At 37.5% G+C, this 14,394-nt stretch overlaps 1 protein-coding gene and 1 long non-coding RNA gene across 2 annotated transcripts in view; both read left to right on the top strand.

The window, feature by feature from the left end:
* Positions 1–14,394, top strand: part of LOC134755706 (uncharacterized) — a 255,660-nt gene that overhangs the window by 65,227 nt on the left and 176,039 nt on the right. The window lies entirely within an intron of this gene.
* The window catches only part of LOC134755639 (metabotropic glycine receptor), a 128,794-nt gene that overhangs the window by 48,860 nt on the left and 65,540 nt on the right, over positions 1–14,394 (top strand). Inside the window, exon 2 of the mRNA XM_063692157.1 lies at positions 4,733–5,491. Coding sequence (XP_063548227.1) covers positions 4,733–5,491 — 759 coding nt within the window. The remainder of the gene's footprint in view (positions 1–4,732; positions 5,492–14,394) is intronic.

The following is a 14,394-nucleotide window of genomic DNA, read 5'->3' as shown; positions in this document are numbered from 1 at the left end:
ATTGCCGATTGACTAATATAATATACCTACATATAAAAACAGACAGCAGGTTAGATTTGTTTCATGTAAAAATATATTTAGTTACGAAAAATAACGTAAATAGAATAAGATTTAAACGATAATAGGTGGTTGGTCTGTGTGCGGCAATCTCACGAAATACACATTCCCTTCTGTCAGTTTACTCCTTCTTGAGTATCCAATTCTAGGCACGTGTGGTGATATCGTTGTTCAAAAACGCTTCTTAAAGCGGATTCAGTGGGTAGTAATTCGTCTATGGTTTGTATAGATATGAAGTGGAAACTTAGTTGCTAAAGACGGTTGTTTGCGGCGAGTGTAGGTGCCTGATTGGGACATTCACATCCCGACATAGGTACTGCTGAATTAGAGTTATGTTTAGATTTAGACAAGCTTAGAATTTGTCCTTAGAATTAAATGCCATTTACTCAAAACTATAGGTAATCCTACAATTTGAACGAAGGAAGCGGGGTGTGCGCTGTGGTTAGGTAATCTCGCACCGAGGTGTGGGAGGCAAGCGGGGTGACATATCGCCTTCTTGGGCCTCGTGTTCAAGCTGTAGGTACTCTACCACGTGTTTGCAAGTGAAAACAAAATTGTGGACAGGGTAATATTAGAATGCCTATATTAACGTTTATTATGTGACCTGCTTTTCTGTTTTATGTGTCGTATTATTATTTAATGGTGACGTAGTTAAGTAAACAATACATACTCGTAGACTTTAGATAAGTAGTCGTCTTTAGGGCGAGGTACCTACGAGTGGTATTTTGTGGTAATTTCGATTGAATTTTCTACAGTGAATTTCTGGACGAGTTCTTATTTAAAGGTTTCCGAATTATGTAGACAGGCATAGGTACTCGTTACTCGTAAGCAGTTACCGTAGGTAGGGACAACTCTTCTTGTGTCACATGACTCACATGCGTGTAACTGACCTCAAAACCCAAACATATCGCCTGGTACAGATAAAATAAAAACTGGCCAAGAGCATGTCGGGCCATGCTTAGTAAAGGGTTCCGTAGTTACCCTTCCGTCACAATAGGCTAAATAGCAGCTATTAGTATAGATGACAACAAAGGGATGATGAAGCGGTAATGTTAACAAAGGGATGAAATGATGCTTGGTGCCTTTCACTCGAGTGAAACAATCTACTTATCGAATACGAGGAAACCAAAAAGACAAGGCAAATTTGCATAATCAGTAGGTAACTACTTAATTAAAGTAATAGACGTATGGCCATGATCCATGATTTCATCCTTAGAACTTACATACATTCAATAGGAGACTGCATGTCTGGTCATAATAATCCATCGCGAAAAACATTAAATAGCAATTTTTATTTTAGATTTGATTGTACGACTGTCGGATTTATTGATTTATATATCCATGCCAAATTGCAGCTTTCTAGCACTAACTCGGACAGACAGACAGACGGACATGGCGAAACTATAAGGGTTCCTAGTTGACTACTGAACCCTATAAAAAGCTAATAGTGTTTAAAGATATCCCGTTCTTATTGAATTGCGTCATCTGGCACCCAGCAGCAACTGTGTTCAGGAGACATTCCAATCGCATACCGAACATTGGCGACTCGCGGACTCGACGCGGACCAGCTGCTATAAAATGAAATAATAAACTTTATTTCAGACACATTAGGTATCCATAAAATTGGTTAGTAACAAATAACAAAACAAAACAATAAGGAAAACCGGCCAAGTGCGAGTCGGACTCGCGCACGAAGGGTTCCGTACCATTACGGAAAAAAACAGCAAAAAATCACGTTTGTTGTATGGGAGCCCCATTTAAATATTTATATTATTCTGTTATTAGTATTTGTTGTTATAGCGGCAACATCTGTGAAAATTTCAACTGTCTAGCTATCACGGTTCATGAGATACAGCCTGGTGACAGACAGACAGACGGACAGACGGACAGACGGACAGACGGACAGACGGACAGACGGACAGATGGACAGACGGACGGACAGACGGACAGCGGAGTCTTAGTAATAGGGTCCCGTTTTTACCGTTTGGGTACGGAACCCTTATAATGTTAGTATTATTTTATTTAAGGCTAAAAACAAAAACTAAAAATTACCTATCCTAACTGCGCAGTCTAGATTGCCCGCTGTCACCGGACATGTAATCCAGTGGTGCTGGAACGGGCAATCCAGCCTGCTGGCCACCACACGTAGGAGGCTGTTGGGGCTGACCCACACGCGTCGCATCAGGGATGCAATGAGTGCTGTTTGATTACAAGCTGCATCTCTTTAACATGGAGGCAAATATCTTTATTTTCGCACATAATATTATGTGCGTAGATAATTTATATATTACGATATTATCGTTAGTGCTCTAAAATGCGTTCAGAAACCGTAGGAAATGACGAGCATTATTACAACCAATTTTACTATGAGAACTTTCTTATCTGTGGTAGTAGGTAGAATCTGTAAGTACTTTAATGTAGATTATAGATTTTTGTAAGGTTATGAGTTTAAATTAGGAACAGCTGTCGAAACTCAAGCGGGTCTCTATTCTAGTATCCATAGATATTAAAACGGTTATCAATACGAAACGTCAATTCAGTATGTTTCTTTAATATCAACCGCACGACATTTGATCTCGAGTGACATGAGAGAATAGGGGCTTCATTCATTTGTCTATAATTAAAAAAAAAAAACATTCGTCTTGACGGAGGATCGAATTGCCGCCATTACTGTTGTCATTTGTTTGTTGGTTTTTTGCTGTTACGAAAGTAGAATTGTGAAAAGTTGTTTGTAATTTACATTTTAGCACTCGTGTAATTCTATTATGAAACTCGCTGACGCTCGTTTCATAAAACCACACTTGTGTTTTAAGGCCGCCCGTTATGTATCAGTGCATAAACTACTATAATTCAAATACATAATATACCATAAAACGAGAAGAAAATAAATAGCTGCGGTAAATATTACAACATTTTCTTAAACATTTTTCCATAACTATACCTACATTTAATCCAGGGGGAAAAAATGGATGTGGGGAAAAAGCCGTCCACTATCCCTCAAAATATTATCTTGATATAAATCACACGCACACATTTCCTCGCCTACGCCTGTTATATTTAGCGTTTACTCTTTAGTTCAAGTTCAAATATACTTTATTCATGTAGGCCAAAGTTAGATATAACTCCGTAATAGATGGATACAGTCTAAGGAAAAAACGTGCCTCGAAAATCAAGAAAATTTGATTCTCGATCAGATAGCGCCACTACCTTTGGCCTACTCTCGTATAGATGGCATTGACGGTTTCGTTTGTTATTTAACAATTTTAACGCATATCAGTGAAAGAACTTGCAAATAAAAAAAATCATTTATCCATATATAAATACATTTTTTTATATTTTTATTTTTAGTTTTAATCTTGTGTCGATAGATGGCAGTGAATTTACTGTGGTTGCAAAATTTTGATGTAGGCCTAGGCACTTATCTTAAGCTAATGTATGCTTTTATAGATATCTAGGTCACGGTACCCTGGTTCGCTCCAGTACTCAACTTTCACGCGTTTTCGATACATTGGGAACGCATAGACAGCAAAATTACTTGCGATAAATAACCGTAGCTATCAATTCGCAGCCTCCCGCTTGTAATGAAAGTCGCGATTGCTCTATTTGTTGTCCTCATAAACAAAATCCTCCTTTATAGGGGGATTGCAAAGATTTTACACACCCGACCCAACGACAGCTGAATCCCCTTTACGCGAAAAACGTCTTTACAAGAATCACCATCCGTACGGATGGAGGAGATTTTTTACATTTTAATAAAGATGAGGTTTCTTTGGAGGTAAAGCTCCAAGCAGGTAGTGATGAAACGATGTCGTTATTTTGATTAAATTGGGCATTGTTATTAGTTGCTGTTTTACTGGGTTTCGTTTATTATGCCGTGACGCGTTATTCCGGTAGGTTGCCATAGTGATAATGATCTACGAGTATAAGTTTCCTTGAGTGGTTTACCTCTGTTGTTTGGTTGGGCAATTCGGCGTAAGTACCGGAAGCCACTGAATTCTAAAATGAAGACTATGCGTTTTCCAGTAATACGGTAGTTTAAATTTTAATGGACCACAATGTTAGTGTCTCTTGTGAATAGAAATCTGTAAAACAAAGATGCCAGGAACTTGAATGATAAATTGAATTGTCAAAACGAAATAAGTCGTCGAGATTAAATGTCTTTAAAGGTAGAAGCAAGCTTTTGTTATTTGAATAAAACCGGACAAGTGCGAGTTGGTCTCGCCCACCGAGGGTTCTGTGCTTTTTAGTATTTGTTGTTATAGCGGCAACAGAAATACATCATCTGTGAAAGTTTCAACTGTCTAGCTATCACGGTACATGAGATACAGCCTGGTGACTGACAGACTGACAGACGGACTGACGGACAGACGGACAGACGGCGGACAGACGGCGGACAGACGGACAGACGGAAAGTGGAGTCTTAGTAATAGGGTCCCGTTTTTACCCTTTGGGTACGGAACCCTAAAAATGACATTTTATTGCGTTTATTTTATTTACCATTTTTACCTTATTATTTTGTTACAAGATATTGGATTATTCTGTAATATTTATATAATTTGAAATATATGAATATGCAAATGAACATGTAACAGAAATAGAAGTGAAAATTTTAACACTTTCGCCGTTTCTAGTTTTACGTTTGAGGATGTTAATGAAAACTATTTCTTTGTTACAGAAAGCATCGACAAATCTGGGGAAGATCCGATAGTATCCGCCCTCAGACCGTACGGTGCGGACAGCGATGACGGCGCCATCAAAGACTCCAACCAGTTCCAAAAGTTCTTCGGAAACTATTCCTCCGCCCATTACACCAAACCCTCAGACGTAACCCTCACAGGACACTTGTTAAACCTAGAACATAGCTACGACAATGAAACCCAAAAGATAGACACACCCGAAAACGTAAATACAGTAACCAATGAAACTGTAGATGTAGAAAACATCACTATATCTAGACCTGTACATGAAGACGTTGTTACTAGATTCCTAAGGTTAATAGAAACCCAGCATTTGCTGGGAGAAAACTGTACAGCGGGGACTGATTTGAATTTAGGCGAAGGAGTTGTAGATAGGTATGCTCAAGAAAGATTTAGGATAGAAGCCGACGTGGCTGTGAATAGAGCTAACATGCTGACCAGATTATGGAAATATGCTGGTCCGTCAGTGATGCACAATGAATACTTGCTGCATGCTAGTGTATTTTCTATGGTGGAGTTTGATGACGATATTTTTGCTGCGGGAAACTGCTACGATCAGTTTCAGTATAAGGATTACCAGCTTTTTTGTCCCTTCGCGTACCGATTGCCGGAGGGGCCAATATTGGCTAAAGACTTGGCCGTGGAGTACAAATACTTGAGCAACACGTCCGAGTGGTTCTACATCGCTCGTAAAAATGCTGAGCGCGTGATACGTAACTACAATCAGTTTCGCAGAGGTGAGTTGTTAAGATACTTAAGATTATGTTTCATTAGTTCTTAATTGGAGAATCAGAATCAGAATTATTTTATTTGCCAGCTGGAATACTTAAAAACAACATGCAGTACAGCGTGATAAGGTATTCAGTAGGTGAACGACATGCAAAACTTGTATAAACCAATACGAAAACGTTATCAACAAGATAACATTTTCTTTAATATAGATACTGAATTTAAAATTAATACAATAATCACGATAAAATTATGATGCAAATAAAATGAAATTAATGTAGTCAATAATTATTCATGTAATAACAATTAGAAATACATATAAAACTTAAAAAACTAAAACTAAAAATAAATAAAACTAATCTTAAAATAAATACCTAAAAACTAATCCCCTGCGGCACGCGGCATGGCGCCGTAGATGCTGGCAGCATTTCCTCGCTGTATTGCAATGCTTACTCTTTGTGCGAGGAAGCTGCCAGCTCTACGATCACCAGTGACGTCTATAATTATATAAAAATATTAAAAATAGTAATGTCAGTTATCACTTATACAATTTAAAGTCCATAAGTCCCCACTGAGCCACTTAGTGATCACTATTGCAAATTTATTATGGAAAATTGTTATGTATTTAAATCTTCGATTTATTAACTATAATCATATATATAACCATCGGTTAATACAAAGGCGTACTAAGACATGTACATGACAGTACTCTAGTAAATAGATCGGTTTATGACATCAGTCGCAAATTCTGTACTCTGGTTTGAATATCAGAGGCCAATGTCACTTTTGTTTTACTAAGTAACTATATACCTAAATATTATATATGGCATTTATAAGTATTTGCAGCTGTAGTTCAATAACTTTCTTGACATCAGTCGTAAATAGAACTTTTAATGAAAAAATACCTAACTAACCATTGTCAATAAAATTCTATTAGCATACCGATGCAAGTTAATGAGGGCTATCGTTTTTTTGCTCACCAGTTGGCGCCTCTGTTGACAGTGGTCCAAAAGACTAAAGAACAGCTGTCAGTCATTGAAGTGACAAGTGACATTTGACATTTCGAACTATGGAAAAGACCACCATCTACATTAGCGCCCCTAGCGGCGAATTCATACGCGTTAGCCCTCATTGTCGCCCTGATTGACGACCGACAATGTGGTATCTTCTCCGAATACGTCACTAATTATTAGCAAGTCTTACATAAAGTTTTAGCATGAAAATGCGTAGAAAACAAGAGACGACCGAATGAATTCTTTAAGCAACAAAATAATTTTCATTACAATACCTAGGGCAAGTTTTAAAACAAACTTTCGAGAATCTTACCTAATCATGGCCATGTTCAATCGAGTTTCTTTCATGTTAATATACCTTACCAAAAAGAAATCATGTTATAATTTTTCTTTTGTTCCTTGTTTTAACATTTGTTCCTTAGTTATTGATTTTTTATACGTATATAACTATTTATTTATCTTTATAATTATGTATATCGTGGCTTAGTACCCATGTTTGTACTATGGGTACTACCCCAAAACAACAGAACGTAAAGATCTTTTCATTTGTGGCCTAGAAAATCATTACAGTGAAATAAGGAACCATAAGTTGAAATTAAGAAAAGTATATCGAAAACCAGTGCCCGTACCACGAGTCACTGACAATGTCAAAGCTGACATATACGCTACGTCTACGAAATTTACTTTCTATATATATCTCGCTCGCACCAATATGTGAGTACGAGCGAGATGCATAGAAAGTAAGTTACGTTCTGTATAGCGTTTATGTCAGTGCCAAACTGATGGTAGCCACACAGGGGACTTTTACTAAACCTTAAAGTCGATTTATTGGTGCAGCCTAAGGTGCCCTGCAGTCTTAGCACGGTACGCTTATCACCATGCCTGTCTCGTTCTAACAAGTATGTGAGTGCGAAAGTGACGGACTTAGTGATAGGGGAAACCATGCTGCGCGGGCTGTAGGTGGTTAGAAGGTTTTCCATTAATTACCGGAAACCCTTTATACCGGGTAAATATCCACCCAGTGGTATTTACCCGGGTAGTTATAGTTACCCATCTTTGGGAACAGACAAAATAAATATCCACCCTGGGGTATTTACCCGGGTAGTTACCCATCTCTGGAAACAGACAAAATAATATATTCTAAATAAAATTGCCTTTGGTAGGTAGTAAAACGAAATCGATCAGTAGTTGTTGACAGTGCGTTGAAAATACAGCCAGCAATAAATGTTGTCAAAGTATTGAGAATATATTTAAGTGAAAAACTTATTTGAATTTCTTTGAACGTTGCCTACTTATCGGGTATCTAGAAAGCTTAAGAACTTAACCTTTACATTTTGAGTGAGAGCAGCCGAAAAGTTTAAAATGAAGGTACTTAATTTCCAATTCGCTTCGTTATCGATACAAGCAAGGGTCAGGTACTAGTACGCGAGCTCGGCGTGTCGCAAAGGCGCATATTAAGAGTGATTATGTTATGTACAGTCACCTGCAATTATATTTTACACAACGAAGGCCGCAAAAATATCAAACACGATCTTAGTAGAGCCATAGAGGAGTATATTTTTGCGGCCTTCGAAGAGTAGGTAACATAATTGTTATTGCAGGCACGGTCGAGTTCACAATAGTATTTTGTGCAACAGGTACATAATAAGGGTTTTTAAATCCAAAGGCCGAAGTTACAAAACGAGTCGAAGTCGAGTTTTGTAAAGACAGGCCCGAGAATTACAAGACCTGGGTAATTTTGTACCTACCGTTGCACACAGTATTGTTTCTAAGGCAGCAGCAAACACCTATAACGATTAATAAAAGTAAATATCTATACTGGAGTAAAAATTTGGTTTGTACATCTTTGCCTAGAAGTTAGCATTTCAAAAAATACAACATTTGCACTATATTTATAATAACCAGGCATCGTAAACTGCGAGCGAAATCCATTGAAATGACGTATGACAACCAGTTTCAACCTAGTACTTCATTGGATTTCGCTCGCAGTTTACGATGCCTGATAATAACACTGCTGTTTGTGATCCTGTAGACAAGCGCCGGCTCGCCCCACGCGCCGCGCTTTTTAGGGTTCCGTACCCAAAGGGTAAAAACGGGACCCTATTACTAAGACTCCGCTGTCCGTCTGTCCGTCTGTCCGTCTGGCCATCTGTCGGTCTGTCCGTCTGTTCGTCTGTTTGTCACCCTCATGAACCGTGATAGCTAGACAGTTGAAATTTTCAGAGATGATGTATTTCTGTTGCCGCCTTGCCGCTATAACAACAAATACTAAAAAGTACGGAACCCTCGGTGCGCGAGTGCGACTCGCACTTGGCCGGCTTTTTTATTATAAAGTTGATTTCGAATATCACTGGTAGTTACCTAGGTACTGGGACCCGTTTATCAAAAGCTAGTAGCTTGTAATACAAGTAGAAGTCCCTTTTTGAAAGCTTTTGTCAGAAAGGGACTTCCACTTGTATTACAAGCCACAAGCTTTTGATAAATGGGCCCCTGATAGTCATTTAATTGACAAATAGAAGTGCTGAAGTAGAAAAACATCTTTACAAGCCAAAACATATATTTACACAACTTTATTGTCAGTGTCTTACCGCCACTCGCACCATCCCACTAACCTGGGTTTAACCAGTTAAACCGTTAACCCAGTGTCAAATTGTATTGGTAACCATGGTAAATCCAGGTTTAACCGGTTAACTCCGTTAACAAGTGCCCCTTAGAGGCGTGTAAATATATATTTGGAATTAAGCTGTACGTACTTAAGAAAAAGTAATTTACAGTACATATGGTGCTACTTTCTCGCACTAGTGCGTAAAAGAGCACTTTTCGTGGATATGTCGAAAGTTTAAACGGCCATAATTATGTACTGTCAAAGATAGATATAACTCCGTAATAGATGGATACAGTCTAAGGAAAAAACGTGCCTCGAAAATCAAGAAAATTTGATTTTCGTTCAGAGGGCGCTACTAGTTTTGGCCTACAGTCGAATAGATGGCGTTGACGGTTTCGTTTGTTATTTAACAATTTTAACGCATATCAGTGAAAGAACATGGGTCAAATTCATAAAAATAATTAATGCAAATAAAAAAAATCATTTATCTATATTTAAATACATTCTATCGTATTTTTATAAATCTTCATTTTTAGTTTTAAAGTGTGTCGACAAATGGCAGTGAATTTACTGGGGTTACAAAATTTACCATGACAGTACCGCTCTAGTATAAGTTACTCTATGGTACTGTAAAACGTTGTACGATATACGTGCAAATAGGTAATTCGCAACTCGTGTCGATTTAAAACACTCCCTGCGGTCGTGTTTTAATTTATCGCCACTCGTTTCGACTTTCCTCTTTTCCGCACTTGTATCGTAAATTACTATTACAGTACATATGGTGCTACTTTCTTGCACTAGTGCGTAAAGTGCACTTTTTGTGCATATTTCGAAAGTTTAAACGGCCATATGTACTGTAAAACGTTGTACGATATACGTGCGAATAGGTAATTCGCAACTCGTGTCGATTTAAAACACTCCCTGCGGTCGTGTTTTAATTTATCGCCACTCGTTTCGACTTTCCTCTTTTCCGCACTTGTATCGTAAATTACTATTACAGTACATATGGTGCTACTTTCTCGCACTAGTGCGTAAAGTGCACTTTTTGTGCATATTTCGAAAGTTTAAAGGGCCATATGTACTGTAAAACGTTGTTCGATACACGTGCGAATAGGTAATTCGCAATTCGTGTCGATTTAAAACACTCCCTGCGGTCGTGTTTTAATTGATCGCCACTCGTTTCGAATTTCCTTTTTTCCGCACTTGTATCGAAATAGTTATTTACGATACAAGTGCGGAAAAGAGGAAATTCGAAACGAGTGGCGATAAATTAAAACACAACCGCAGGGAGTGTTTTAAATCGACACGAGTTGCGAATTACCTATTCGCACGTGTATCGTACAACGTTTTACAGTACATATGACCCTTTAAACTTTCGACACATGCACGAAAAGTGCTATTTGACGCACTAGTGCGAGAAAGTAGCACCATATGTACTGTAAATAAATATTACCAACTCGTGTCACTAGAACACTGATTCGCTGGTGTTTTACAATATTGCCACTCATTTAGATTTTTCCACATTCAACTATTTCATAATCTTTATAGGTACGTAATCTGCTAGACACATTTCAATATCGAGAAAATACTTCAAAGGGGCGGAAGGGAACGGGTGGAAACTCAGAAGCAAATATAAGGTTTTGTTAATTTATAACAACATATTTCTTTCGTAATATTATTATACAGCGTGTATTTTTAATATAACAAAAGTAGGTTTCAGTGCCATAAAACCGATTTTAAAAGAAAATTTATTGTAGCCTTAACTAACATGGTGCAATAAGTTTTTTACATTTTTTTAGGTGGCGTATTGCGTACATAGAGTTAGATCAAGGTAACTCTGCATCGCAATAATTTGACAACCACTTAAAATATATACCTACATATATGGAAATATGAAAATGTTTCTTAGTTATCACCAAAACATGTTGATGACAGATTTAGAAAATATATTATTACTTACTGAGGTTTTAATTTTACAGAAAATTGACCACATCTAATAGGTATTAGGCATACTTCTCTTATGAGCTTAATTTATGTGTTCCGCATTTTTATGATTTAAATGTAGATGCCTGATTTTCACATTTGCAATCGGTTAATGGTAGGATAATTCACAAATATGAATACTTTTTAATTAATTAATTCTCCTTTCTGTGGTGTTGTCACATACTGATTTTAATTACTTTTTCACCTCAGCAGCTCGAACAAGCCTACTTTCGTCACTCCCTGGAGTGGGGAAAGTGCGACTTTCCTCACTCCAGGGAGTGAAACAATGTAGCTTTTTAATTTAGTGAAGGCCATGAACTTCATACTTTTATTACATTTTTTTTATGGTACGGTACGGTACGGTACGGTACGGTCCGGTACGGTCCGGTCCGGTCCGGTCCGGTCCGGTCTCGTCTCGTATCGTATCGTACATATTATAATACTTTTTTTTCTGTTTATTCTGTGTAATTCAAAATACATTTTAACCTTTAATATGTTCTCACTACTGAGGTGAACAACTATGTGTGCAACACGAGAGTAAAGTTATTTTACATCTCGTGTTTTTGAGTCCCTCGCTACGCTCAAGATTCTACCTTAGAATCACTCGCTTCGCTCGTGATTCAATTATAGAATCTTTCGCTTTCTCGGGACTCAAAATAAACACTCGCAAGAAAAACCAACTTTCCTCTCTTGTTGCACAAATAACTATTTTCGATCGCTGCAAAGTTATCTTGGTCTAACTCTAGTCATCACTTGTGACAGTTGTGATGTCGCGTCAGTAGGTGCGACGTTTGGAATGTAATGATACATTGCTTGCTAATTTATTTTATATGGAAAAAATGTTGTAACATTTCCCCATCCCCATACATATCTATAACATACATATATATAAGTTAATTAATTTGGGCGTATAATAACTACCTTAAGAATATGTAGTCGTATTAAAAATACACGCTGTATATAACATGAATCACAACATTGTATGTTTATTATCATCACATTTGCTCGTAACGGATGCTGTTTAGGCAAGCATACAGGGGGAGTTTTATTTGTGAATATTTAATCCTATTTCATTATTTAGCTATGCCCCCCCACAGTTTATGAGTGTTTTTTTGTTACTTTGTTGTAAAAGTACTTCGGAATGGTGTCAATGTGATACCATAAATAAATTTAGCTCTCCCGATTTATAAGAAAACGATACCAAACATGGCCTAGTCGCTTCACTGATGTGGAAGTCAAGATAAAATTGAGAGCCCCAAACAAATTTTCAAGAGAGGATATCCCGAAAACTATTCAAGACATCGAAAAACGACCAAAATAAACTTATAGCGAATTTAATCAGCTTTCGGTTCGTCTAAGTAGTCTTGTCGCTAAGATGCAAAGTTTCCAAGATATATTATAAGCGAAAAACCAAAAAAATGGGACCTTCCTACCCCTATATGCATTTCTTTCTTTTGTTTATGTGCTCTTTTGTTTGTGTATGCGCATAGCGACATCTACCGCAATTCTCAACCGATTCTCGTAAAGTTTTGTAAGCAGGTTCGATGATTGGGTAAATAGATTTCTTTTGTTGATTCAGTTTTTGGAAATATTTGAAAATGGCTGAGCCATATATTTATTCAGTTTCAAGTTATGTTCGCGAGGTTTACAGCAGGAGATAAGGGGGGGAATGGTAATTTTTGTCTATTTTCTTTAGTAACTTCTATATTATTTATTTTAAAATTATAAAAAAAATGTTTGAGATTCTTAAAATAAGGTATTTCATTTGATAACACGATATAGTTTGAAAAACTTTTTTTTTAATTTTCTCATTTACCCCCCCCTCATCTCATTTATTTATAAGTGGTCCCCATGTTTAAAATTCATTTGTTTACATTACATGTCCGTCTTTGGGTCACAAATTTACATATGTGTACCAAATTTAAACTTTCAACTTAATTTGTCCAGTAGTTTTGGAGAGAATGGGCTGTGACAGACGGACAGACAGACAGACAGACAGACGCACGAGTGATCCTATAAGGGTTCCGTTTTTTTTCCTTTTGAGGTACGGAACCCTAAAAAGAAGAAAAACCGGCCAAGTGCGAGTCGGACTCGCGCACGAAGGGTTCCGTACCATTACGCAAAAAACGGCAAAAAAATCACGTTTGTTGTATGGGAGCCCCACTTAAATATTGATTTTATTATATTTTTAGTATTTGTTGTTATAGCGGCAACAGAAATACATCATCTGTGAAAATTTCAACTGTCTAGCTATCACGGTTCATGAGATACAGCCTGGTGACAGACAGACAGACGGACAGACGGACGGACAGACGGACAGTGAAGTCGTAGTAATAGAGTCCCGTTTTTACCCTTTGGGTACGGAACCCTAAAAATGATCTTAAATAGTAATTTGACAGCTTTCGAATGTCGATATTGTAAAGGAACGCTTTTAAATTAGATAAATGTCGACAAAATTCGATCAAAATTGACACTTGGCGCGCATGGTCTTTCCCTTCTTTCTTGCGAAATGTGACAGTGATTGCGTCAAACCGATGGAACGGCCTTAATGTAATGTTCATCAGTGTCGGGATACGAAATAGGCACACTACGTTCCAATCACTTAATTTCGTTCAATCTCGATCAATCTGGCGTGGGGTGACCAAACGATCTCGTTTAACGTAAGATAATTTTTCGGTGTATTTTAATATCTCGTGCTAATACCAAATGATAAATAAATAGTTATTTACGATACAAGTGCGACATTCGCCACGAGTTGCGAGTTACCTATTGGCACGTGTATCGTACAACGCTTTACATATGGCCCTTTTAAAGCACAAAAGTGCTGTTATGAGGAATAGACAATATAGACTTTTCTTCAAACCTATTGTATGTTCTTATATTGGTGTTCATGAATGTATAAATGACAGATAACAGTAGAGGAGTAGGAAAAATAGTTTACAGTACATCGGTGCTCCATTACGACACCCTGTAGTAAACACACACTCCCTTCGGTCATGTTTTAAAATTCGCCACGTTGCGAATTTCCTATTTTTCGCACCTGTATCGTAAATAGCTATTACAGTACATCTGGTGCTCCATTACGACACCCTGTGCTATAATAAGCACATGACGTAAGTACGTCGAAAATTTAAGGGCCATATGTGCTGTAAAATGTTGTACGATACATGTGCGAATAGGTAATTCGCAACTCGTGTCGATTTAAAACACTTCCTTCGGTCGTGTTCTAATTTATCGCTACTCGTTGCGAATTTCCCATTTTACGCACTTGTATTATTAACTTACGTTATTTGTGTTATTAACGTGACAC

The sequence above is a fragment of the Cydia strobilella genome, chromosome 3, assembly GCF_947568885.1.
Source record: "Cydia strobilella chromosome 3, ilCydStro3.1, whole genome shotgun sequence".
Lineage (NCBI taxonomy): Eukaryota > Metazoa > Arthropoda > Insecta > Lepidoptera > Tortricidae > Cydia > Cydia strobilella.
The sequence above is the reverse complement of the archived record's forward strand: the minus strand, read 5'-3'. Positions and strand labels throughout refer to the sequence as shown.